The 25,364-nt window shown below is 36.4% G+C and overlaps 9 protein-coding genes and 1 long non-coding RNA gene across 14 annotated transcripts; 5 read left to right on the top strand and 5 right to left on the bottom strand.

Annotated features, from left to right (window-relative positions):
• Window positions 1–394: 394 nt before the first annotated feature.
• Window positions 395–3,689, bottom strand: LOC105972926 (uncharacterized). The gene is made up of 5 exons (XM_012997904.2): window positions 2,741–3,689; window positions 1,349–2,307; window positions 1,039–1,261; window positions 821–903; window positions 395–725 (listed from the first exon to the last, which is right to left on the bottom strand). The coding sequence occupies exons 2-5, from the start codon at window positions 2,258–2,260 to the stop codon at window positions 651–653; spliced, it is 1,293 nt and encodes a 430-aa protein (XP_012853358.2). The 5' UTR covers window positions 2,261–2,307; window positions 2,741–3,689; the 3' UTR covers window positions 395–650.
• Window positions 3,180–4,615, top strand: LOC105972928 (BTB/POZ domain-containing protein At4g08455). Its single transcript, XM_012997908.2, has 2 exons — window positions 3,180–3,626; window positions 3,887–4,615. Exons 1-2 carry the CDS (start codon window positions 3,180–3,182, stop codon window positions 4,355–4,357), a joined length of 918 nt encoding a protein of 305 aa, XP_012853362.2. The 3' UTR covers window positions 4,358–4,615.
• Window positions 4,616–4,748: 133 nt separating this feature from the next.
• On the bottom strand, window positions 4,749–5,695 carry LOC105972929 (putative calcium-binding protein CML44). The gene has a single exon (XM_012997909.2). The coding sequence runs from the start codon at window positions 5,535–5,537 to the stop codon at window positions 5,055–5,057; it is 483 nt and encodes a 160-aa protein (XP_012853363.2). The 5' UTR covers window positions 5,538–5,695; the 3' UTR covers window positions 4,749–5,054.
• A 223-nt stretch (window positions 5,696–5,918) lies between these two features.
• Window positions 5,919–8,231, top strand: LOC105972985 (putative F-box/FBD/LRR-repeat protein At1g78760). Its single transcript, XM_088814022.1, has 4 exons — window positions 5,919–6,256; window positions 6,351–7,324; window positions 7,499–7,630; window positions 7,730–8,231. Exons 1-4 carry the CDS (start codon window positions 6,202–6,204, stop codon window positions 7,841–7,843), a joined length of 1,275 nt encoding a protein of 424 aa, XP_088670148.1. The 5' UTR covers window positions 5,919–6,201; the 3' UTR covers window positions 7,844–8,231.
• A 161-nt stretch (window positions 8,232–8,392) lies between these two features.
• Window positions 8,393–8,874, bottom strand: LOC105972987 (uncharacterized). The gene is made up of 2 exons (XR_001174207.2): window positions 8,671–8,874; window positions 8,393–8,570 (listed from the first exon to the last, which is right to left on the bottom strand). It is a non-coding gene; the product is annotated as an uncharacterized LOC105972987 (long non-coding RNA).
• Window positions 8,875–9,287: 413 nt separating this feature from the next.
• Window positions 9,288–13,514, top strand: LOC105972983 (uncharacterized). Of its 3 annotated transcripts, XR_016029474.1 has the most exons (14): window positions 9,288–9,771; window positions 10,038–10,166; window positions 10,269–10,361; window positions 10,554–10,633; window positions 10,774–10,887; window positions 11,082–11,155; window positions 11,244–11,320; window positions 11,594–11,677; window positions 11,751–11,843; window positions 11,962–12,069; window positions 12,147–12,221; window positions 12,323–12,746; window positions 12,884–12,945; window positions 13,246–13,369. XR_016029474.1 is itself a non-coding variant. In XM_088812696.1 (13 exons), exons 1-12 carry the CDS (start codon window positions 9,454–9,456, stop codon window positions 12,719–12,721), a joined length of 1,644 nt encoding a protein of 547 aa, XP_088668822.1. In that variant the 5' UTR covers window positions 9,288–9,453; the 3' UTR covers window positions 12,722–12,746; window positions 13,246–13,514. The 3 variants fall into 3 exon arrangements, 2 of the variants coding, with proteins under 2 accessions (XP_088668822.1, XP_012853427.2); XM_088812696.1 differs by lacking the exon at window positions 12,884–12,945 and having other exon boundaries at window positions 13,246–13,514; XM_012997973.2 differs by lacking the exons at window positions 12,884–12,945; window positions 13,246–13,369 and having other exon boundaries at window positions 12,323–12,882.
• On the bottom strand, window positions 13,056–14,574 carry LOC105972986 (patatin-like phospholipase domain protein). The gene is made up of 2 exons (XM_012997975.2): window positions 13,665–14,574; window positions 13,056–13,341 (listed from the first exon to the last, which is right to left on the bottom strand). The coding sequence occupies exons 1-2, from the start codon at window positions 14,471–14,473 to the stop codon at window positions 13,266–13,268; spliced, it is 885 nt and encodes a 294-aa protein (XP_012853429.2). The 5' UTR covers window positions 14,474–14,574; the 3' UTR covers window positions 13,056–13,265.
• A 1,874-nt stretch (window positions 14,575–16,448) lies between these two features.
• On the top strand, window positions 16,449–18,438 carry LOC105973065 (Tetratricopeptide repeat (TPR)-like superfamily protein). The gene has a single exon (XM_088812695.1). It carries the CDS (start codon window positions 16,449–16,451, stop codon window positions 18,324–18,326), a length of 1,878 nt encoding a protein of 625 aa, XP_088668821.1. The 3' UTR covers window positions 18,327–18,438.
• A 25-nt stretch (window positions 18,439–18,463) lies between these two features.
• Window positions 18,464–22,415, top strand: LOC105972850 (putative serine/threonine-protein kinase PBL23). Of its 3 annotated transcripts, XM_088812694.1 has the most exons (11): window positions 18,464–19,132; window positions 19,205–19,341; window positions 19,430–19,527; window positions 19,661–19,977; window positions 20,085–20,480; window positions 20,585–20,745; window positions 20,896–20,969; window positions 21,058–21,193; window positions 21,302–21,451; window positions 21,574–21,671; window positions 22,067–22,415. In XM_088812694.1, exons 1-10 carry the CDS (start codon window positions 18,925–18,927, stop codon window positions 21,664–21,666), a joined length of 1,770 nt encoding a protein of 589 aa, XP_088668820.1. In that variant the 5' UTR covers window positions 18,464–18,924; the 3' UTR covers window positions 21,667–21,671; window positions 22,067–22,415. The 3 variants fall into 3 exon arrangements, with proteins under 3 accessions (XP_088668820.1, XP_088668819.1, XP_088668818.1); XM_088812693.1 differs by lacking the exon at window positions 21,574–21,671 and having other exon boundaries at window positions 18,788–19,132; window positions 21,302–21,379; window positions 22,067–22,414; XM_088812692.1 differs by lacking the exon at window positions 21,574–21,671 and having other exon boundaries at window positions 18,788–19,132; window positions 22,067–22,414.
• A 19-nt stretch (window positions 22,416–22,434) lies between these two features.
• On the bottom strand, window positions 22,435–24,968 carry LOC105973066 (DNAJ heat shock N-terminal domain-containing protein). The gene is made up of 10 exons (XM_012998070.2): window positions 24,683–24,968; window positions 24,385–24,444; window positions 24,169–24,251; window positions 23,928–24,081; window positions 23,700–23,829; window positions 23,468–23,626; window positions 23,212–23,390; window positions 23,034–23,114; window positions 22,783–22,917; window positions 22,435–22,671 (listed from the first exon to the last, which is right to left on the bottom strand). The coding sequence occupies exons 1-10, from the start codon at window positions 24,767–24,769 to the stop codon at window positions 22,591–22,593; spliced, it is 1,149 nt and encodes a 382-aa protein (XP_012853524.2). The 5' UTR covers window positions 24,770–24,968; the 3' UTR covers window positions 22,435–22,590.
• Window positions 24,969–25,364: the final 396 nt, after the last annotated feature.

The following is a 25,364-nucleotide window of genomic DNA, read 5'->3' as shown; positions in this document are numbered from 1 at the left end:
TCTGCAAATAATATGCCCCGCGTTCACTTAACTCTAATGAGGTAAACTGCCTTCACTTTGTCCCTGATTATTTAAGAGAGAATTAACATACACTTGTCTTCAGGTTCCTGCTGCTGCTGTGTGTGTGTGTGTGTGTGTGTGAGAGAGAGAGATGAATATAGTGGATACGAAGACATGGGTTTCGTAAAAAAATAATTTGGATGTGGAATTTGCAGAGAATAGTTCCAGTTTTTGTTGTATCTATAACATCTGATTGGGACTGGGCATTATCGTGCGGATTTTGGGTGTCTATTTTTTCAGTTTTCGGTTTATTTTTCGTGATAGATTGGGACTTTGGCATCATCATGTTTCTTTTCTTTAACATTGAAGCTTATTGTTTAGGTAAGTTAATCTGTAAAGCTAATCAGAAATTCATATAATAAGGGAGGACCTCACTTACAAAATCGGCTGTTACAATAATGTCTTTGTTGCAAAAAGCTTGCTTCACAAAAAAAAAAAAAAAAAAAAAAAAAAAAGAAAGAAACTTCCTCTGCAAAAACGAAGCAGAATATTTTACAACCTAGATTCAACAAAATGCAGCCAAAAAAGATTTTCCACGTTATCCCCTAAATTATAGGCAGAGAAAAGCCAGGAGGACAATATTAAGAGTCTTAACAAGATCCTGGCCTTATGGCAAGGCATTCTTCGTCTAACCAAGGTTTGAATGCTTCATGCTGCAGAAAATTCTGGTTTCAATGGAAAACACAACTTCTGTCAGAAACTAGCATATCTTGTAATAACAGAAACTGCCAAAGAAAAATGTACTGACCAAGTTACTTACCTGAAGCCAAAAGAAAAACCCTCGGAACAGATTCAAACATTTTGGTTTATCGTCTACGAATCGTAAGAACACTTCTCTAAGATCTGCATTTCATAAACATGTAAAAAACAACCGTTATAGGTTATGCCTTACTGTGGATTGTCATTTGCAACTTTTAGACATTGAGAAATAACCGACCAATACAAAAAACAAGAAACTCAAAAAAAAATTCAACTAACCAGGATGGTGATCGAGGTAAGACTTTCCGTCTTTGTCAACCGAGCATGGTCCCTCTCTCCCATGACGTAATTCCCTATGTCTCCCTTCTTGCTTACGCTGTCGAATATCCATCAAAAGCTCCGTATACTCTTCTCTGTCATAAGGCTTTCTAAGAACATCAATAACCTGCTTCCTAAATTCACACCGTGTACTAGGATCACCTAAATTGCTCTCCTTATTCACCTGCATGATTTGAGATCTTATAATTAATTTAGCATTACACGAAGATTCATTGAAGCTAAATGAAAAAGGGTCCATAAAAAAACTCACTTCCTTGTCAAACAAAGTACAATCTATGATTTCAACATCAGAAGAGCACTCTTCATCTTGCTCCTCTTTCTTCGAGCTATTCTTCTTCTTTCCATTATTCCACTCGTATACTACTGTGTGGCGCCCACGCGTATAAGCACAGTGATTGTTTACAACTTTGAGATTATTAAAATATTCAATATAATGAGGATCAGGCACTATCCCATTAGTCGAGAATTTTACATTCTCCACTGTCTCACTCCTGGCCTCCTCCTTCCGCCTCGATTTTCCACAGTTCAGATTCTTGATTGAATCATCCATGAGTTGGTTATCTACATCCGCGGGCCCCACTTTCCGTTTAGTTGAGAATTTTACATTCTCCACTGCCTCACTCTCGGCCTCCTCCTTACGCCTCGATTTTCCACAATTCAGATTCTTGATTGAATCATCCTTGAGTTGGTTATCTACATCGGTGGGCCCCACTTTCTGTTTCGTAGCACTCCTTAGTTTCCTCCTTGGATCTGGTTCGCATTCTTCAAACGAACTTGAATCATCTCCTTCATATTTGATGACCACATTATTACATTCAAGTACATAGGACTTTTCATGTTCCTTCAAACACGTAAAGAAAAGCTCGATTTCAGGATCTATGTCCTCCTCACTGCTACAATCAATATCATCATTCTCAAATACATCATATTTTTCTCTTCGTCTTTTATGTGATTCGATCGGTCCTTCCTTGGGCAGAATACGCAACAGATAATTTTTGTAGTCGACGTTGGAATTGTCGTCTTCCTCCACCCTTCTTCTATATTCCAACATTTCATTACAGCACTCTCTGCTTCTTGCCATATGAGATTTAATATCATTGTGAACATCGGAATTAACTGGCTTATCCACCAATCCAGCAAGTCGGGTCTTTTTCCGAACCATTTACCCTCCGATTTGTGTTCGAGAATGTCAACTTTATTTATACAAGCCTGCCACAAGATCATAAGCCCTCTTCAGTATAACTAAGTAAAAACTAGAAACAAAATCTCATTACAATTTATTTTGAACACTCTGATTCAACACTTGTTGATAATGCAAGTTAATAAATAATCACCCTTTCTGATTACAGTTAATTTTCCCAGAAAATCAGTATACAGTAAATTAATTAAAACAAATAAGTCACATACATATCAGAATCATAGAGCAGAAAACAAGACTACCACCCACTAAAAAAACAAACGGAACGAATGTGCCATTTGTAAAACACACACACACACACACACACACACACACACACACACACACACACACACACACAATGCAACTAGGATCTGGAGAGTAAACCCACAATAAACACTTAATAAATGCCAAGAAACATGTAAAAAAATCGGAAGATCAACGAAAGAAACAGACGAGACGTACTTTAGAAATATGTATATGCGCTTCAATGCTGCTCCGAAAGAAGACGGTAACTTTTCGTTGAAGAACGCCCTTCTGTTTTCCCTTGTTTTATATCTGTATGTGTGCGCGCGTGTGTTTGTGTGTGTGAGAGAAAGAGAGGAGAGAGAGAGAGAAAGAGAGAGAGAGGGTCAGCCCGTTTATTGACTATTTGACTTTCTAGGTCTCTTTAGTGCATGCTGATTGGCTAGCTTGCTTAAAGGCATTAAATTAATAATAAATAAATATTTATCAAATATTATTCGAAACAAAAAATAAAAAACACCTTCTGCAGTTCGATTACTCCAATCTGTTACAGTTTCAGCTAGAGTCGTTGTTTTGTCACGAACACACGCGCCAATAATTCAGTAAAAGTGTATACGCTTTAAGCCAGCGGTAAAGAAAAGGTCACCCCCTTGAAAATATGCGGCGCCACCACCATCCGAGGCGGCGGCAGTTATCTTCCGATTCCGATATCGATTTCAGAGGAGACGATGACGACGACGATGACGACGACGATGAGGAGGAAGTGGAGGAAGGATCCTCTGCGGCGCGGCGGCGGCGTCGGATAAAGATGAAGTGCCTTTCCTGCAAGGAGGACTACGGCGATAACGACGCCGGCACCTGCCGCGAGTGCTACGAGGAGGCCGGCGAGACGGAGGAGGAGCTCAAGCGCGAGATCGACGATCTCAAGTCTAAAGTCAACTTCCTCCGCCTCCTATCCGTAGGGCCTGGCCCTGCTGGCCCTAATTGCATCACCAGACCTAACACCCCCTGCTTCTCCGACGTCGTTTTGGTGGCTTCCGGCTCCAAGGATTCCGATGGCTCTCAGTGCATTTCTCCTTCTATTCCGGCCCACCGTGCTGTATTGGTACTTTGATTTCACCCTTTCCATCCTATTTTTTTTTTTTTTTTCTGAATGTAATTTTCCTGCAACTCAATTTAGCCCTAATTTAGGGTCATTAACAATGAATTATCAGCCTGTTTAGTGTTGGTTTTAATTAATTACTGGGATTTGGTAATTTTAATACTGTTGTATTTTGTATAATCACCACAAAAGAAGAAAAGTAGCTACTTATTTCTGCATTTCCTTTAACATCAACTGAATTTTTCGTCTTGATCACCGAACAGACGAGCCGATCGCCAGTTTTCAGGGCCATGCTCGAAACCGAAATGGAAGAAACCCTAAGTGGGACCATCAAAATCGGTGATGTTTCCTACGATGCACTTCGCGCCTTTGTTAACTATATGTACACAGCGGAAGCTTGCCTAGACGAACACATGGCATGCGATCTCTTAGTGTTGGCTGAAAAATACCAAGTGAAGCATCTCAAAACCTACTGCGAAAAGTATCTGATGTCGAAACTAAATTGGGAGAATTCGCTTCCGTATTACGCTTTTGCCCACCAGCACGGTGCAAAGAGCTTACTTGAGGCAGCGTTGTCTTTGATAATGGACAATATGGACAAGCTGAGTAAGCAAGAAGAGTATATGGAACTCGTGGAGAAGGACCCTCGTGTAGTGGTGGAGATTTACGAAGCTTATTTGTCCAAACAAGTCAATACTGCAGCTGCAAGTAAAGATCCAAGTGCAAAATCCTAGGTTATTCAATGGAGGATTTTTCATGTCAGTTTCGAACAGGAGCTTTGCCTGGATTCGTAAAGGTTATGTCTTTATGCTTTTGTGGCTGAGAATAATAACGTTTGTATGGGTAAAGACAACTTGGTTAGGTGTCGATTTTCGGTTTGTGAAAATGTGTTACGATTTGTAGTCTATGTCTAAGGTTATCGATCAATGGTAGTCTCTTTGCAGCATGTATTCAAATAAAACTTCGATTAATAGATGCTACACTTGGTGAAATATATGCGCCCGCGCACACATATATTCGGTGCTGCAAATGAAATTTCACTTTGTGTCAATATCAAGAAGCATGGTTCTTGGATAGATGGATAGATAGATACAGATATGTATAATGATGAGCATATATATACAATTATAACAAAGAAATGAGGCTGCACATGTTGAGAGCACTGATTATGCCCCACTGTGCATTTATTTTGTCTTAGCAAATAGGAATTATTACATCATTCCAGCTCAGTACTTTATAAATTAATATTGCCACTAACTCAACATCAACACTATTCTTTTGTTCCACTCTGTCAGAAAACTGGACAACAAGAATTGTATCATTGTCTCTGACCTATAATCCAACCCAATTCATGAATGACATTTGAACCATAATACACTAATAAAAAATAAAAAATAAAAAAATCACAAAAACTAATAATTAAATTATAATCTATTTCTCCAAACCATCATCACCAGAAAGATCAGGAACAGACATCATATCCTTAAACTCTCCAAAATCCAAGACCCCATCAAGATTCCGATCGTACGCAAGAATCATTTCCTTACAATCACGCTCGTCCAATAATCCGATTCTCGAAAGCACCGTCTGGAGCTCGTCGCTGGATATAAACCCATCGTCGTTCAAATCGAAAACTTTGAAGGCCTTGAGGAGAAGTTGTTCATCATCTTCATCATCTGCTTGTCCGGAGACTGCAGGCTTGACCATTGCATCGTAAAAGAACAAGAAGCCCGCGTAATCGAGACTTGTGGTGGGGCCCACTAGTTCTTGGAGATCTTCGACGGTGGTTGTGTTGCAGATTCCGGAACTGTGGAGAAGGTGGTGGAGGTCGTGGACGGTTATGCGGCCGCTGTTCTTCTTGTCGAGATTCTTGAAAATGCTGTTCAGATCATCTCTGCTTATAGGAGGAGGCATAGTATATATATTATTTTGTATCTATTGTATGGTGACACAAATTAATGGAGGAATGTTTAATGTATCTAAGTTGTGAGATTTGTGTGGTGGTTGGGGGTTGTGAGAATTGTTGTTGTTTTAGAACTAGTGTTTCATACAAACAACGTCCACAATCAAATAAAGATTTATAATCAACACAATATATATATATATATATATATATATATATATATATATATATATATATATATATATATATATATATATAAAGGATGAATAAGAAGTCATTTGGGCTTTGACTATTATCACTTTGTAACAAAGGGTAAATTACGCCACCAACTGATGTAGATCAAATTACGAAAAAACTCCTTATATTTTGGTAATTACGGTGTCAAATTTAGCGGAATTTTCTATATTATATAGAATATTCTCTAATAAATCTTTACAAGAATCGAAAAAAAAAAAAAAACTCCTCCTTTGCTATATAATTCTCTAATAAGCGTTTGGGGGTGAAAATAGAATTAGGATTAGGGTTTACCTGCTGTCAAATTATTTCAATCTCCTTCTACTCGATCGGTGTTGATAAATTCCCGTTACATTTACTTCAATTTCTCCTTTTTAATCTGCAAATCATTAGTTTTCCGGTCCTAATTTGCGCAGGATTGGTTTCTTTCTTCAAGGAGCAATGATCTCATCGGTGAATGCTGCAAACTTCAAAAAGAATTCATCTTTGTTGCAATGTATGTTTGATAACCTTATAATTCTTCTTTTCCCAGACTTCCTCGACGGAATTATTATAAAGTTTTTAAATTTATTTTATTTTAATTGTGCTAGGTCTTGATGATGACCTGATAAGTCAACTGCCAGATGATATTCTGATTTCAATTATTTCACATTTGCCGGCAAAGAATGCAGTTCAAACAAGCCTCTTGGCAAAAAGATGGAGGAATCTTCACAGATTTTCACCTCTATATACCATCGAATTAGGATGTTCGAACCTTTTAAAGCACGCGCTTGTAAATGCTCGGCCTGCTAGTAGTAAGCGGCGCATTGGCCGCCTTTTCAAACAGAACCCTCACAATTCTGCATACAACATTTATTCACTGGATAGCTTCTTGATGCTTCTTCATTCCAATTCCAGTTATAAGATCCATTCTTTTCGTTTAGTTTGTTGTTTAGACAAATCAGTCACTAGTCGATTCGAGCGGTGTATTTCTTCTCTAGGAAGATTGGACGTGGAAAAACTCTTTCTTGATTTTCGTTGTTCTCCAAGAACCGTGTATACTATTAGTGACCTTTCCTTTTCCTGTCACCTATTTTCTAAAATGCCATCGTTGAAATGTTTCGAATTGAGCAGGTGTTGTTTGCAGCCATGCTCGGGAAGCCAATTTAATAACAACAACTCCCTCCAAACTATTGTCCTTATGAATGTTATAGTTTATCCAGGTGCTGTAGAGTGCATTTTGTCCGAGTGTTTGAGGCTCCACTCGTTGACAATTGCTACATGTGTAGGTCCTCTTAAGTTACGATTCTGTGGTCCCCATCTAGAATTGAAGTATCTCTATATCAGTAGCTGTGCGGGTGCGGAGGAGATAGAGTTGCATGCGAGTAATCTCCTCGTATTTGAGTTTTGCGGTGATAGAATGATTAACCTTATATTCGATCATGTCCCGCAGCTGCAGAGTGTATATCTTTCTGCATACTCTAAAAATATTGTTCCTGATGTTTTTGGAAGACTTGCTTTAGACCTGCCACACCTGAAATCATTGAATTTTTCGACATCAGAAATATGGCGTTGTAATATTAAGGTATGTATGTGTGTGTGTGTGTGTGTGTGTGTGTGTGTGTGTGTGTGAGAGAGAGAGAGAGAGAGAGAGAGAGAGAGAGAGAGAGAGAGAGAGAGAGAGAGAGAGAGAGAGATGTGTGTGTGTGTGATTCTTAGTTTTCTTAACTGTAAGATTTTTTTTAAATTTTATACTCAGGATATGAAGATTAACATGTACAGCAACGTTAGGCGATTGTATATCAACATGCAAGACCTATCGAAAATCGATCTCCGTTTGCTGACTTCAATTTTGCAACATTGTCCCCTTCTACAGGAGTTTCACTTGAATGTAGGTATTGTCGTCTTCAGATAAGACGATGACGGCGTTTAATTTAATTTTTTTATTTTATCTATGATGGAAGAAACTTTAAATTTTACTTGAACGTAGGTAAAATTTAATGGTAGTAGACGGGAAGCGGGAATGAAGCAAGAAGTATGCGAAGTAGTATGCCATTCGGAGCTGAAGAAAGTCGAAATAGGTGCATTTGAGGGGACGGAATAGGAGATGGAGTTAGCATTGTACATACTTAAAAGTGCAATCAACCTAGAGAAAATGCACATAACCAAGAGTTATAGGCATTACCAAATATTTTACAACGGATGTAACTGCTCGTGGCACGTGGCACGTAGCGATCCGTGGAGCGAAGAGACGGAGGGAATGGTTCGCAGTAAATTACAAGGACAAGCGGTTTCCAAGACCGCGCAAGTCATTATTCAACACAACCCCACCGATTTCCAAGATTCGAACTAGGAGAAGTAATATTTTTTATTTTTTTATTTCCCTTTTTTCGTGATCCCGCAATTCAGCATGATTTATTGTTTTTAGTTATTATTATCTAGTGTCGAATAATACGTATGTGTCTAATGGAATTCCCTTTTGTTTTCTTCAACATTTAGTTATGTTTCTTGAATGCACGAGTGTGAATGTAAATCGAGTCCAGGCGAGCGCGAATACGAGTAGCTCGATTCCCTACATATATATATTTTGTGAAATTCGAGCTCGAGCTGAACTTTGATGTATCTAACATATGATTGAAAATGAAATTTATCCTTGGATCAAAAAAAAAAAAAATGAAATTTATCCTCGATCAACAATTCTTGTTATTCAAACAAGATAATTCAGTTTTCGGCCTTTTTACATACAGAAATACCCGAGGTTTCGAAGTCACTAAAATAATTATAGTTATTTATTTTCCATTGAGCAATCTGCAGTTTTACCTCCTGCAATACTTTAATTTGCATAGAAGATCATATAATATTCATCTTTGAAAAAGAAAATGGAAAATGAATTAGAATTAAAATCAAGTAAATATATATGATATCACTAACCAGAAAGTCTAATAATTCAAGAATTCAAAACAACATCCAAGAAGAAGTGGGCCCGAGAAATCGCCACCAAGCAACCAAGCCATAATTGAAATAAAACCAGCCAAGAAAACCTCAAATATCATGTTTTTTTTTTCCTTTTTTCAATATTACAGAACAACCCCAGATCGGATATAAAAAGATAAGAAAGATCCAAGTATAGTAATCAAGAGAAAAAAACACTGGTTATATATAAAGATAAGAATACTAATCAAGAGAAAAATCAGTGGTCGTATTTGGTGGGAACAAGTTGGTAGGGATGAATGATTAATTATGACAAAGAAATCATTTTGACTTGGTAAGAAAAGATGGAGGACAAATGTGTAATTAAAGAAACTCCTTATATTTTTGAAAAATTACATCCAGCCCTATGAAGTTTGTAAATATCTTACATTACATCCACCCATACAAAAGGGTGTCAATGTAACAAATGTACAATTTACAGGGGTGTATGTAATAATGAAAGAATTAGGATTTCTTTTGTAAATAGAGCTTACCTCAAGAGGCAATTTGTAATTTACCCAAAAAATACGTGGGCTTGTTTTTGGGCTTTAAGATAGTTTTCGGGACCAACAAAAACTGATAACATTTTCTTCGGACAAATAACTAAAACCCTAACTCTGTTTAAAAAAAAGAAAAAAAAAAAACTAAAACCCTAATAAGTGTTCCGATCGAATTTAACAACAGCAATTCCTAATTCGTTCCGATTTTATCTTCCCGCCGGTAATTCGAGGCTGCCAATCAAAGATGCTAGAAGAAGAGTGCAAAAAATTAGAGGAATCGCCACCGCCGCCATTAAAGGTAGAAGGGGAGAAAGAAATAGAGGAAGAAGAAGAAGATGATTTGTATTTTTCATCAGACTCAGAAACAGGTGAGTCATTGGATTACTTGGACTCGAGGGAAGATGCAGAAGGCCGAATATTCGATAGCTCCTTCACTCTGCTTCACACAAGGCGGCCAAATGCCCATGGTGGGCTCCACTCCCGACCGAATACTTCTTCCCTTCAGCCTATTTCCAATAAATCGCAGAAGTTGTCCAGTCACATCAGGGCGGCTCCATTGGAGGTATCTATCTGTCAATTAATTGATGTATAATGGAATTAAGAATGCAAATTGTTTTTGAATTATTGGTGTTTGATATCTTAGTTTGTTTCTGCAATGAGTTGTTTGGGCTTTGTAGTTATGTGGGCAAGTAATACAGGTTCTGCATTTTAGAATGGAAACAAAAAGATCGAATCTTTGGCTTTTTTTTTTGTTTGTGTAATTTTGGTCTATTTTTTTAGTTTATTTGTGTGCCTTTTGGTTATAATTTAACCAATTGATGTGTACAGGAGTGGGAGGGGAGGTTCAGTACTGGAATGTCGAACTCCGTGACAACTGCAATTCGTGAGAGTGTTCGTGGTATGTCTATTGGTAAGACTAGGACAACTGAGAAAGCGGACCGTGCGACTGTCGAGCAGGTAAATTTTATAATCTGCACCCGTGTTCGTTAACAAGCAATTTCGTTCTTAGTATTATGATTAGTGTTTCCGTTTTCTTGCTGATATATTCTTTGCTTTCAGGCAATTGACCCTAGAACCCGTATGGTTTTATTCAAAATGCTGAATCGGGGTGTATTTAATGACATCAACGGATGCATTTCAACTGGAAAAGAAGTACGTACTGCACTCCTATGTTTATCCTTTTGATATTTCCTTCTTTTGTTACGTTCTTGTTATAGATGTTCTTGCATTTTGTATGTTGTCTGGGAAGTTTCCACTGGGCTCGAGCTTTTCTACCATCTTCTTTTTTCGTCAAAGTGCAGCTGCACTTCTTTAATTCGAGGCTCTTTTTTTGTCTTACAACAGGCAAATGTATATCATGCTACTAAAACTGATGGTCAGGAACTGGCGATCAAGATTTACAAAACCTCGGTTCTTGTATTCAAGTATGCGTAACAACTTTTGTTTATGTATGATTGATATTTCCCTAAGGTTTTGTTTGCTTTATTTTGATTGTTGTTTGGAGGTGACAGCTGAATTAATATTCAATGATCCATATTCGTTTGTCTGCACTCCAAACCAACAGGGATAGAGATCGCTATGTACAAGGTGACTACAGGTTTAGATATGGGTATTGCAAGCACAATCCTCGGAAAATGGTGAAGACATGGGCCGAGAAAGAAATGAGGAATCTAATGAGGTAAATTGTCTTATCGAAGGGGAGAGCTTTGTGCATACTAGATTCAAATAGGACGCATGTTAGTTTTTACGGAACATGCTTCTGTTCTTTCATTGATGCTCTCTTTCAATCAATATAACTCGAAAAAAGATAGAACGGAAGTATCACAGCTTTTTTTTGTCCACTTACGTATTTCATTTTATTCAAACCCGAAGGCTAAAGGCAGCAGGAATCAGGTGTCCAGCTCCACTAATGTTGAGGCTTCATGTTCTGGTCATGGAATTTATAGGTACGTTTGCGTTTAGTCTTGACAGAGTTAAGGATATGATATAGCTTTTACTTCCATATGAAGTCGATTTTCACTTCTTTCTACACAGGAAAGGAAGGTTGGGCTGCTCCTAGGCTTAAAGATGCCGATTTATCTCATGATAAATTACGTGAAAGCTATGTCGAGGTGAATTATGATTTTTCAGTTTTATATTCTTGAATCCTTGATTGGTAGTTTTTAACTGACAAGCTAGTTTCTTGTCGAAATAAAAAGGGCATATTTTCCGAAATCCCAATTGAATATAGATTTATTTATATAATATGCTACACGGGTAATTGACTAGTAGCTCCAATGCTCGATGCGTTTTACACGAGATGGATGATCATGCTTTTACACAAGGATTAAACAATGACGAAAGAGCCTTACAGTCTCGTGTTATCTCATGTTTTATGTGCCCAGATTATCATGGTTATGCGGACATTATATCAGAAGTGCAAGCTAGTGCATGGAGATCTCAGCGAGTATAACATACTATATTACGAGGTGATTTTTTGTTCCCTTTAGTTTTGAATCATTGCATTCCGAACAAAGAATAACGATATCTAATGTTACGCAGGGTCACTTATACATAATTGATGTTTCGCAAACAGTTGACCTTGACCATCCTCATGCCCTTGATTTCCTTAGAGAGGATTGTCTTCATGTTTCTGTAAGTTTTTCCACGACTGCATCTTTTCATTACTTTTTTTTTTCATCTTACATGATTACGATTCAGTTACTGTCTTATGAGGAACGCTACTCATGATTCTCTCGTCACTTTTATGCAGGATTTTTTTAGAAAAAACGGAGTAGCTGCAATGACAATACGTGAATTATTCGATTTCATAGTGGATCCTACAATTGGTGATGATTCGGTGGACAGTTATCTAGAAGAGGTATGAGAATATCCATCCTAACTCGGAAATATCTGAAAAAGATTCTTCGTACTCATTGCAGTGAATTTCTTTCACAGGTCCAACAAAAGATTTTGGCTAGAGGTGACATGATTTCAGCGGAGGAAGAAATTGCGGATTCCGTATTTGTGCAGGTTTGTAAGCATCACTGTTTGTTTCAGACATACTCTTAAAAGTCTATGATGTTTGCAGCTTATCTAGTTATTTTTCTTTTCTTTTTTATGTTTTCTTCTAGTCGTTCATTCCGAAGACTTTGGATAACGTAAAGAATGCTGAGGAGGACGTGCAACGAATCATAAGCGGGAAGGACACTGGAGACATGTACTATCAAACTATTACAGGTCTCAAGAATGTTCTTTCTGTGTCCCAAGCAGAAAAGGATCAACAGATCCAAAGCAATGGTGAGCCTGTAATAGAGGAGGAAGAAGACGAGAGTGACGATGATGAAGACGATGATGATAGTGATGATGACAGCGATTCTAGTGAGAAACAGACGCCAGAAGAGAGGAAAACAGCGAGGAAAGAGAACAAAAAGAAAGTTAAAGAAGAAAAGAGAGAGGCTCGAAAGAGTAAAATCCCGAAAACTGTTAAGAAGAAAAAGAAGAAACTTGCTAAAGCCAAGAAGAACCGCTGAGAGATTAGAGCGGCCTCTGTTCCGTGTAAGTAGCGTAGAGCAAAAAAAAAAAAGAAATTTATCCGGGTTTTTTTGGGCAATTTTGCTTTGTATTAGTATTATAAATCAACATTATTTTTTGCTTTGTAAGACGAGAAGATATATATGCGTATTTTTTCACAGGGAGCTTTTTGATTGACAGCAGAATTTATTGATCAATTTGCAATTGCCACAGCAAAGTTATGGTAATAAATTGCTACATTCAGACAACATGAGCAAAAAACTTGTTCCTAGTATTCTTCGCAAGACACCGTTCTTGCTGCACAAATATAAAAACGGAAAATCCAAATCCTAGTTGTGGTGAAGAAAACAAAAAGAATTTGCCGTAATAACAATCAACGAATATACAAATGCTTTCAGTCTGATGTTTGATATTTCTCAGTGATGTTGTATAACAGTGTATATATATATATATATATATATATATATATATATCTAAAGCCTCTGTCTGAAGGGTTTTTTTTCCTTTTTTTCCACAATTACAGGTTGTGTAGAAGATTGTTGCCTACTCTGCAACAGATTTGCTTCTTCTTGATTGGAAAATCGGCCAACAACCGGTTAGGATTCCGTTCTTTTTCTTCCTGCATTAATATCACAGTTTTCTGGTTAGGGCTGATTCGATTCTCATCTTTAAGACATGAGATCTGTTTCTTGATTTTATTACAACACATTCTATTTTTGCTACATTTATAGAAAATCTCAGAATCAACTAATCTATTAATTGCTCCATCTCCTAATAATTTTTTTTCTTCAATTTTCTCATAATTTTTACCTAATTTTTATGAATTGTATAATTTGTATAGACTCTTCAAGATTCAAGATCTGACCTACAACAATTACCAGAATTAATCCATAAAATTGAAACTAATAATTGTAATAATAATAATAACAATATTCGACATACCTGCCGCTACCACTATAGCTGCGGCTACTAGTGCTGCCGCCGCTGCTAGCGGTGCTGCCGCTGTTAATACTCGTTCTGCTACTATCACTATCACTAGAACCAGTAAATTTCTTCTTCCACCAATCCCTTTCGCCGCCACCGCCACCACCGCCCTTTACCACATCAGGCTTCGGAGAAACTTTCCCATTAGTATTACCACCAAAGTTGCTCTTTTTCTTCGACTGAAACGAAAACGTAGGCATCACCATCTTTATAAACAACCCCTTGTTCTTAAAACTCCCATTTCTCATCATATTCTTATCATTACTTTTCTTTCCTTGCAATATCCTCGGATTCTCCGAATTATTCTTCGATACTCTCTCCACCCGGGGAGGATCTTCTTGATTCTCCATCTTGTGGCGATTCTCAACAATATCTTTCAACGAGAGTTCGTACGAAGATTCGGGCATATTTTTCACCATTTCCATAAGCTCCCTCTGCCCTCTAGCAATTGCTTGTACTCTAGAATTTGGTGATAAAGATGTATAGACGTGGCGGCTGAGGAGCGGCTGAGACGGGCTTGCCGACGGGCTCGGGCTCGGGCTGGGGATGTTCTTCCACAGCGGCGGCGAACAAACACCAGATGAGTCATCATCATGATCACTTCCCATAGCTTGTTGAAGATTAAGGTTTGGTCTAAACTGTACTACTTCTTGATCACTACTACACCAATTGTTGTTGTTGTTGTAAGAAGAATTGTTTAGTACTATGTTGTTGTCATGAATATGATTATTGTATGTATCTGAGAATTGAGTTCTTGGATCAAACATTTTGTTTTTAAGAAAGGAAATAGTGGTTAGGGGAAAGAAGTGGTTGTGGTGGGATGAACATCAATATGTTGTTTAGTGTAGCTACTTTGTCACTTTCCTTTTAATAACAACAAACTGTACAAATTGGTGTGGCTCATCTTTTATTTTATTTATTTTTATTTATTTTTATTATTTTTAATTTTTTATTTTTAATTTTTTTAATTTTTAGTTTATATATTTGGATTGGAAATAAAAGTCAAGTAATTCTAGATGGGTGGGGCATATGGATAGGGACTAGGGGGTATTTTTCCTCCCATTTTTTCTGGGGGGTTGTCTCTTGTGAGCATTAATTACTTAATTAATTAATTAATTTCTTTTGTGGTGGAAAATTATTGGTTTTCCCAAGTGTAATGATTGATTTTTTAGTAATTTGGGTTATTTTATATTTTAATTTTCTTATTTAATATATTAATTATGTGATTAATTTATATAAAGTATCATGTAATGATAAAATAAGAGAGGAAATGTTTTATGTTAAAACTTTTTCTTTTTCTTTTTTCAATATTTTATGTAGAAAGAAACTTTTTATAATGAGGTTGAATTATTGCTTTGATCAAATTTTCTATGGAGTGAATTACAATTAAGGCAATTAAGAAGAGATCAAATTATTTCAAATAGAAATCTCATTAAATCGGCAGTCTACATAAATCTAAACGGATTCCATAAAATCTTGGAGGAAATAAAAATAATAATAATAATAATTATTATTATTATTATTATAATTATAATTAATTATTTTTAAAATTAAAATCTGATTTGAATGATGATGAAAATGGATTTGGCTACGACTTTCATGCTCAGCTTTATTTAAAAAAAATCTATTTTAGCTGTTTGTGGCTGTGAAAGTTGTTCTATTCATTTTAATTTATTTTATTTAAAATATTCTCAAAAATTTCCCCAAAATATTAAAATTTCCATACCATAAATGAATTTTCTCAAATCACCAGAAAATCAAATTCATTGACTTTGGCAGCCGTATCTACACACACGTGTAGGGTTTAATATTTCTTCCATGAGAAGCTATTGTCTACAATCATACTATAACAATATTAAGAAAATAATAATTAAATAAGAAAAATGATACATTAGTTTCTTTCACAATAAAGAATTCTTCTAGAAGCTATTTAAGTAAATTCACACTAGAAGTGAATTAGAAGTGTTTCCAAAGTTATCTGCAACTTTTTCTCGAACTCGGACAAGTATGAACTATGTAATCATTTTGTTGTTTTAGAAATAAGTACTGGAAAATGTTTATATTAATTGTTTTTTTATAATTACCATAATATCAAATTTAGTTTTTAAATATATGTAAAAAGTGATGGAGTTTGAGATAACATTTGGAAGAGTTAGGTTCAAATTTATTATATTGTACCTCCATAATAATTTTTTTTTAAAAGAAACTAGGTACTACTTTGACAATTAGGCTAATGAATGAAATACGGAACAAATAATTCTCGTAAGGGCTGCTCTAGCAGTTGGAACAAATGAACTTGTATCAATTTATCCGAATTCGAATCTCTTTACTAGCGGTCGTTAGATCGAGCTTGTCACACATGATTAGTCTAGTGTGGTTTACTTTCATTCTAAAAATTCTAATTTTCAAATTTTCCAATTTTTTTTGAATAGATATGACATTCCGATTTCTAATTCGAATGTTAACTTCCAAAATTATAATATTTTACGATTTCGATCCAATTCTATTTTGGAACTTCTAGATACATTTTTCAAATTTTCTGATTTTTATTTATTTTAACAGAATTGGAATTATTTTTTTCTTACAAGAAATGAGCTTAATTTTTATTTATTTTTGGTTATTGAATGGGCTCAGTTAACCTTAGGCCCATTAAATATTTTATTAATACCATAAATTTTAAATTTTATACTTCTGTAATAACTTCGCTGAATTTTACTGTATGATCATCGTCTTCACAGTTGCATGTTCCGTATTCTTCGACGGGCGAACAGATTCCTTCACACTATTTCATTTTTCTCGGGTCTCATCGATCGGTGTTTTACCTTAACGAATTCGTCAAATTCTTTGAGATTGATTCACGCCCAGTTGATAAAACTCGGTTTCATTTCCAATACATTTTTGGGTAACCGTTGTATCGATCTTTACCTGAAGTCCGGATCTGCGAACGATGCATTGAAGTTCTTCCATGATATTCCCAGTAAAAACATTGTCTCTTGGAACTTGTACCTGAAATTTTTTGTTAAAAAATTCGATATCCAGACAGCACGTCAGGTTTTCGATGAAATGCTTGAAAGAGATGCTGTGAGTTGGAACACGATCATTTCGGGGTATATTTCAAGTGGGTTTCCTGATAGTGCATGGGAAATGTTTCTAGATATGCAGAATCATTGCGTTAGGCCGAGTGAGTTTACGTTTTCGATGATTTTGTGTTGTGTAAGTTGTGGTAATTATGCTAAGGAAATGCACGGTTGTATTATGAGAAATGGTGGATCTTATTCCAATTTGGTTTTGGGGAATGCCCTGATCGATGTGTATGGGAAGCTTGGCCTTGTAGATTATTCTCTTGCTGTGTTTTCGAGTATGGAAAAAGTGGATGTAGTTTCATGGAATTCTATGATTTCTGGTTGCTGTAAATGTGGTTACGAACGATTGGCTTTACAAATGTTTGAATTGATGGACAGTAGTGGTTTCAAAGTGGACGAGTATACAGTGTCTGCATTGCTTACTGCTTGTTCTAATTTGCGAAATTTAGAAAAGGGTAAGCAAATTTTCTGCCTTTGTATAAAGCTGGGGTTTCTTTGTAATACAGTGGTTTCTAGTGCCGCTATTGATCTTTTCTCCAAATGCAACAGAAAGGAGAGTGCGGTATGTGTTTTTGAGGAATCGTTCGTATTTGATTCTGCTATCTGCAATTCAATGGTTGCATGCTATGCAAGCCACAACTTAGAGGAGAAGGCCCTGGAGCTTTTTATTAGTTCATTCAGGGATAATATCAGACCGACAAATTTCACACTCAGCTGTGTTCTTTACTCTGCTGGTGCCTTTGTTCCAGTGGACCAGGGTAGTCAACTTCATTCTTTGCTGGTCAAAACGGGGTTCGAATTGGACGCAATTGTAGCCAGTTCGCTTGTGCAAATGTACAGTAATTATGGCTTAATTGGCTTTGCCTCAAAGATCTTTTCGGATATGGTTTTTCGAGATTTGATAGCCTATAATACTATGATACATGCGTTGACTCACCATGGCAAACCAGTTGAAGCCGTTTGCCTCTTCAAAGAGCTACTTCGAAGTAATTTACGTCCTGACCGGATAACATTTGCTTGTGTTCTTTCAGCTTGCAGTTACGGTGGGTTTCTTGATGAAGGCATAGCAATTTTTTCTTCCATGGAGAACCAGCACGGAATCAACCCAATGAATGACCATTACGCCCCTGTTGTGGATATGCTGATTCGAGCTGGTAGAATTGATGAAGCAATTGGTTTGTTGCACACGATCCCATACGAACCTCATGCTCTTATATGGGAATCCATACTCCGTGCGTGTGTGGATTATGGTAATCCGAATCTGATTGAAGTAATTGCAGAGAGATTGATGGAGCTTGAACCAAACTCGTCTCTTGCATACTCGATTTTGACTAATATCTATGAACAGAGTGGTCGATGGGAAAGCCTCGTTCGAGTGATGAAGAAGATGAGAAGGGTGATGAAAACAAAGGAGGTAGTTGATTGCAGTTGGATCGGTATAAAAGGTCGTACCTTTTCTTTTGAAGCAAACCAAATGAGTCATTATGGTGGGGAAAATGTGCACTCTGTTATGGGATTATTGATGCAAGAGATTTGAGATTATTGATGCAAGTGATTAACTATAGTAGTTGTTCTGTATCACTTTTCTAATTAAGGTCATTTTCTATATATGTCTATTCTCTAATTTATTTATTATTTCAAAATTTTAATTATTTTGTTTATAAATAATCACGTAATTATAGCCTAATCTCTCTAGTCTGCCTACATGTAGATTACCTCACCTCAATATTAAGTGAGAGAATCTTGATAGTAAAATCTTAAAAGCACGAGATGCACGTGTTTGGAGAGATCTAGGTACTTGTTCTTCGAAGTTATCTTTCAACTGCTTTGCAATTATCTATGTTGTCGGTATCGCAGACACATCTGGGATGCTGACAACAGCATATTCACAATCATATTCTCTTTTTCTCACACAAAGATACACACAGATAGAGACAAAGCTTTTGTTTTTTTGTGACATAAAGCATGGCAAAAGATGAGCAGCCAAATGGAAAGATCTCTTATGTTCAAGAATTCTTGAAAAACAAATTGCAATTTTGCCCATTCTTGTATGAACAGGATTTTATTTCTGACTTTAATGTATACATAAGTTCATATATATTCAAGACTTGAGTAGTTTCTTGGTCTCAATTTATATGGCATTATCTATTGTGAGGAGCAGCAGTAGCAGGATTACCTCTCCTCCCACGCCAGGCAGGATTGTGATCGCTTACGATGCATCGAGAAAACACAACATGCAAGATTTTAAGGACATTATTGCTGATGTTCTAACGAGAGAAGATATGGTTAAGGAAACGGATACAGTTACCGTTTTTGGAGTGTTAGACAAAGTGCTCCACCCCTGTAAGTTTGTGTACTTTGTTGTTCTTTCCCTAATTCTTTTTTGTTGTTCATTATTAACGAGTATATTTGCAGTGGGTTTCCGGATTGAAATAGGCCATGGGTCTTTTATTCGAGCGCATGAACGTGCATTCAAGGAAGAAGTATCAAGAAAAGTTGATGCCAATGTGGACATGCTCAAGCATAATGCCGAAGAGTGTGAAGGCAGTGGGGTAATATATGCTCTTGTAGTTCTATTGATTGAATACCAGAATCTACTTGATGGAAACTTGTTTATTTAAAAAAAAATCCTGTTTATAGATTGATATCAAAGTCAAGATTGTGGTTGGAGCTCCAATGAAGAACATTGTCGTACAAGAAATTATGGAATCTAACACAACATGGGCTATACTTGACAGGTATCACTAAATTCGGTATAATCTATTATGACACTGGTTGAACAAGCTTCTTCGATATTGAGTTTGGTAGGTAACCTTAATCACATGCTTGAAAATTTCGTTCAGTGGGCTAGCTGATAATTTACTATGACAGGAAGCTAAGTAAGGAGTCGAGGTTTTACCTGAAGCACATACCTTGCAAAGTTGCAATTATCCGTGATAACTTATCTTTGGAGGTTCTGAGATCTTTTCGTATAGAAAAGAGCACCGGCACTGCAAAACACAAGGTGTATTACTCGCTATCGAAGCCTGTTTTAGTGCCATCTGCTCAAGATGATGAGAGTGATAACCAGTCTCTCATTTCCCTATCTCTTAGTTCTCTGATGAGCCCGTGTATATCCAGTAGCAACTTCATATCATCGTCCGCATCGCAAGATAAATTTTGCTCAAACCCTCAGCAAGAATTATCAGGTTAGAAAGATTTGCTATAGTTTGCAAAAATATATGCATTTGTAATTCAGATTCAAGATTTTGATTTGAGCTTGTAAAGTATTCCTGATTTCTATTCATTTGAACAGGTATCAGTGCTGAGGTGGATAAATTTCGGCAGATAGATTCTGACACACCCGTTCTTGTTCTCGCTGATGTGATAAAACTGGGTCTGGATTCGTCGGGTTGTAGCTATTCCGATATACTGATTGCAACTGATAATTTTTCATCGGATAATTTACTTGGAGAAGGTGGATATGGAGTCGTATATAAAGGTAAGCTAAAGGATGGGCAGTTCATAGCTGTAAAGTTACACAAGGAAGAAAATACACAAGGAGTTGCAGAATTGCATTCTGAAGTTTATCGGCGCAGCTTTGCCCGTCACACGAACATCGTGACACTTCTAGGTTATTGCTGCAAGGAAAACCTTAAGATCTTGATTTATGAATACGTATGTAACAAGTCATTGGAATGGCATTTATTTGGTGAGCAAATGAAGTATTACAATGTATTTTGCTAGCGGAAAAAAATAAAAATAAAAATTTGCCTATCCCAATTGTTAAATAACGAGGCTTTATGTTAATAACAGATAATACCGAAAAAGTTCTTGACTGGAACCAGAGAAATGCCGTTGCGATTGGAACTGCAAAAGGGTTGCGGTTTCTACACGAAGAGTGTCGGGGAAGTCCTATCGTTCATCAGGATATCAGGCCAAGCAATATTTTGCTCACAGGCGATTTTGTTCCTTTGGTAAATCTAAAAAAACCGTGTTCATTATTATGTCTTCTCTGTTTCTGCCTTCTGAACTATTTATTGGTTTTTACTACAAACTCTCGACCCATACACATCTAATTTCATTCGAAAATGTTCGTTTATCCTGTTAATTTCATTAATTGGCAGCTGGGAGACTATGGCCTTGCTAAGTGGAAGACAAATAAATGTGATGAACCGAGAAGAACTCCTGGCAATCTTGGGTTCGTATCGGTTTTTTCCCGTGCAAATGATTAACTATTGATCTTCTGATTATATAAGCTTGAGCTTTATTTATTTTGCCGTTTGCAGATATCTAGCACCAGAATGTGCAGAAAACGGCATTTATTCCGTGAAAACAGATGTATATGCATTTGGAATTGTTCTGTTAGAGCTGATATCTGGACGCAAAACGAGAGAAAATCACCAACAGTCAATCAGATTGTGGGTGAGTCTTATATATATATATATATATATATATATATATATATATATATATATATATATATATATATTATGGTTGAGTCAGTCACATATTTGAGATGGTTTTTTTCAGGCATTGCCATTGATTCAGACACTTTCGTTTGACGAACTAGTTGATTCTCGTCTTGAGGGATCATACAGCACATACGAGGTATACAATATTGCTAGAGCAGCATATCTGTGTGTTCAAATTAAACCCAAAATGCGCCCATCAATGGGGGAGGTAAATCTTTGATGCCTTGTTTTCTTTTTACAGAAATTTCTTTACGATTCGTATAGATGCTATTATCGTGTTCATTGCGTACATGTATATTAATAAATCATGATATATTCATTTGGCACTAGGTTTTGTGCCTTCTTGAGGGGTCAAATGGTCATCTTCGCCACGTAAAGAGCAGTTTATACCCCATCATACTAACTACAGAAGGCCAGTCTTAGTTGAGGTGATCTTTAATTACATGAAGAAAAAAAAGCTAATAAGCATCCTGTTGTCAATAACTATGTAATTAAAATTGAAATGCAAGTTGTAACATTTGGTGCTGCCTGTTATTGTGTCCAGAAAAAAAAATATATTAAATAATTACCGATACTACAGGGACCTTAAAGTTATTTTAGCATACCTCAGGGGTGTAGGTGTAATTTACCCTATATATATGTATCTTTTTTTTGTCTCATGGTTTATTGTGACTTTTAGACATGATTAACACGTGGGATTTATTATTCTTTAACCTCAGATGAGAGTGTGATTGCATTGGCTGATAACTGCCTTCACTTGAGGTCACTTGATCTATACTACTGTCAGAATATAACTGACAGAGCTATGCATTCTCTTGCACAGAGTAGAGTGAAGAACACGAACGGCATGTGCGTGAAAAAGCGGTACGAGAAAGAAGAAGAAGAAGAAGGGCTTACGAATCTCAACATCAGCCAATGCACCGCCCTAACTCCGTCAGCTGTCCAGGCGCTGTGCGACTCGTTTCCGGCTCTGCACACGTGTCCCGGTAGGCATTCTTTGATAATCAGTGGTTATCTGAATTTAACATCGGTGCACTGTGCATGCGCTGTTCACTCACACCGCTTTAATCTTGCTCATTAATTTACGGCTGATAGAAGTAAACCCTTCTTTTCGTCTCTATGTAAATGCTTTTGTTCGAATGTGAAATAAAAAACAATAATAGTGTCGTAAACTGTGAACACGTTTTGATCTAGAGAAAACAAACACGAAGACTTTTTTTTTTTAAACAACATCCCTTAGTTTCTTGTACAAACAAATTCAGACGAAACCGGTCTGATAAATATAATGTAATCTTTTTAAATAACATATCGAACGTGTCGAAAACAAATGAATCATTCAGTGTATAATCATCTTCCTCTGTAAACAATTTCTTCATCGTCTACGTCGAAAGCTGGGTTACATAGGCACCTGAACAGTCTGCCTATACCCTGTCACAACAGAAGATGAATCAGCACTTGCAATAATATATATATGTATGTGTGTATGTATATGTATGTATGTATGTATGTATGTAATTAGTTTATGAGATTATTATTAACCTGTGTAAGAAAAGGGGTTCTGTAATTGAGTGATCTCGTAGCGTCTTCATCTTCATCACTATCGCTATCGGAACTGGTGTCGTCTGAAGCGATATTTTTCTTGTTTGATGCTTCACCATTATTATACTTGGGGCTCTGCTAATACACAGCCTCCCTTTTGTTAGCTTTTAATAATTAATTAATTAATTAATGCTTACACTAATCGTATACTAAAGACGTGCTTATCGGTTAATTGTACTAATGAGACCTACCTGGAAAAACTTCCCCAGGATTTTCAAAGCCACCGCTCGTGTTTTCAGTTCTTCTTTCCGTACATTGCTTTCTTGTAGCACCTACAAAATTTCGTAAAACCGAAAATTAAGTCAATTGAAGTATGTAGAATGAATATATCGAAGGAAAAATAAGTGATTGTAAAAAGGTTTATAGTACCATTTGACAGACGTGTAGCAGAGTTATTTCGATGTCGACCACATTCAGTTTCCACAGGGAACTCGTAAGTGTGTCTTTATTTAATCGTAAATGCGACTCCACGTCGTTTTCAGGGGCACTTCCGTCCATCTTGAATTGTCGTCTGATGTCTTCCTGAAGTTGCAGCAGCTGAAATGCACCTGAAAATTCAATAAATTTTCGGTTAAAAAAACAGCAAAAAATTAGAAGTCGAGAAGGAAAAAAAAGAAAAAAAAACCTTTCGCTGCAGTAAATTGTGACTTCCAAAAATGCCCTTTATTCCGAACCCACTCGGCCACAAACGGCACCCCTAGATAAATAGCCTTCTTCCCTAACTGCAGTGCTGCCTGTCTTGTATATACATATCCAATTGTATGCAGAATTTCAGCTCCAAAATCTGTGAAATTTCGCTATTCGAATAAGAAATTACGAGAAATGTGGCGAAAATTTGGTTAAATGACAAAAATGACCTGAATGTGAAAGCCTCTCTGCTTCGGATTTAGCTTGTCTTAAGAAGCCGTCTTTGTCACCACGAACATATTGCTGAAGAAAATCCCTTAGTTTTCTAGCAAGCTTTTCCTCCCTTTCTTTTTGGACCACCTTTTTAAATTTAATTTTTTTATTACGATTATTCGATCATATATAAAACGACAAAAAAGACAACCGATAACAAAAGACATACGTAATAAATTAATTACCTTGAGTCTGTCATGGACTCTATCGGGGTTGTCACTTTCGCACGATAATTCAGTAGAAGCCATTGATGCAACAGCTAAATGCCCGATGTAGTCTTCGAAAAGTTCACTTCCGAAAAGAAGAGCAAAAACAGCAGTAGGATCGAGCATTGTTTCCCTACAAGAAAACAAAAAATGAGATTAAAAAAATCGTACGTTTAATTGGCATTAATTAATAAAGATCGGTTTTAGAAAAACGACGAACTTGGATATGCAGTTTTTTCCATTACGGTCGTATGTATCTCTTTGTGCTGGATCACTCAGAATTTGGTATGCTTCACCTAATACCTGTTGAATGAAATTTATATAACATTTTTTTTTTTTTTTGCCAAGAATTATATACAGCTTTATTTCATTGCAGAAAAGCTACTACGAAATGTAGGACGATGAAAAAAATCGAGTTTTAATCGGAAATGTTTGCCTGAAATCTTTCAGCGGCGAGAGGGTCGTTTGGATTTTTATCAGGGTGCACTTGCCTTGCCTGCACAGTAAAACAAAAACAGCAAAATATATATTATTTGTTGCAAAAAATCCATCGAAGAATTATAACCGAAAAAGTTGTTTATCTAACGTCTAAAAAGAAATTACGAGGGAAATCACAACTCCAAAATTAAAGATTAAACTCTAAACATCAGGCTACATATATTATTACAAGACATAATTGAAACTAAATATGACAATCCATTTGCAAACACATATGTACAAACAATCCATAATACCTTAAGATAATAAGCTTTACGAATTTCCTCGTCGGATGCCGAAGGATTAACTCCAAGAATATCATAATATTCAGTTTCTTTAACCATCTTATTTATTTATTTCTGCTGTATTCCAAGAAACTATTATGATCTTGGAGATTAAGAGGAGAGCAGATTAATGAATTAATTAATTAAATATAAAGGAAGGAAGAATGAATGTTTGAGATTGGCTTTCCAGTTATGAGCATTGAATAAAGTAAAACTTTTCCGCGGGAGAAAACACTATTTTAACTCTCTACTTTGTGGCGCTCATCATTTCTATGCGTTGTCTCTTTAACCAACTTTTTTTTATTTTCTTTTTCTTTTCTTTTTTTTTTTTTGACAAAGGAAGAAGATGTGACAGTGAATGGAAACATAAAGTGGGCCCACGAACTAGTGCTTTTTTGTGATAGCCCACTTCAAATAGTTTCATGGCCCATTCAAAAGTTTATTTCTTTCAGCCCAATAGAGGAAAGAGACCTCCAATATTATATTTTAGGGTAAATTACAAATACCCCCCTGAGGTATGGTTAAATTACAAAAACCCCCCTCTTGTTTGGATAATTACATCTACCCCCCTCAACTATGATTTTTTCTTACCTTTATGGTGCCAAATTCAACATAGTCATCTAGATTCCGTGAAATGTGCTCTAGTTTGTACTTT

The sequence above is a fragment of the Erythranthe guttata genome, chromosome 14, assembly GCF_056151865.1.
Source record: "Erythranthe guttata isolate IM_541 chromosome 14, IM_541, whole genome shotgun sequence".
Lineage (NCBI taxonomy): Eukaryota > Viridiplantae > Streptophyta > Magnoliopsida > Lamiales > Phrymaceae > Erythranthe > Erythranthe guttata.
Note: the sequence above shows the minus strand (reverse complement) of the source record. Positions and strands in the feature narration are given on the sequence as shown.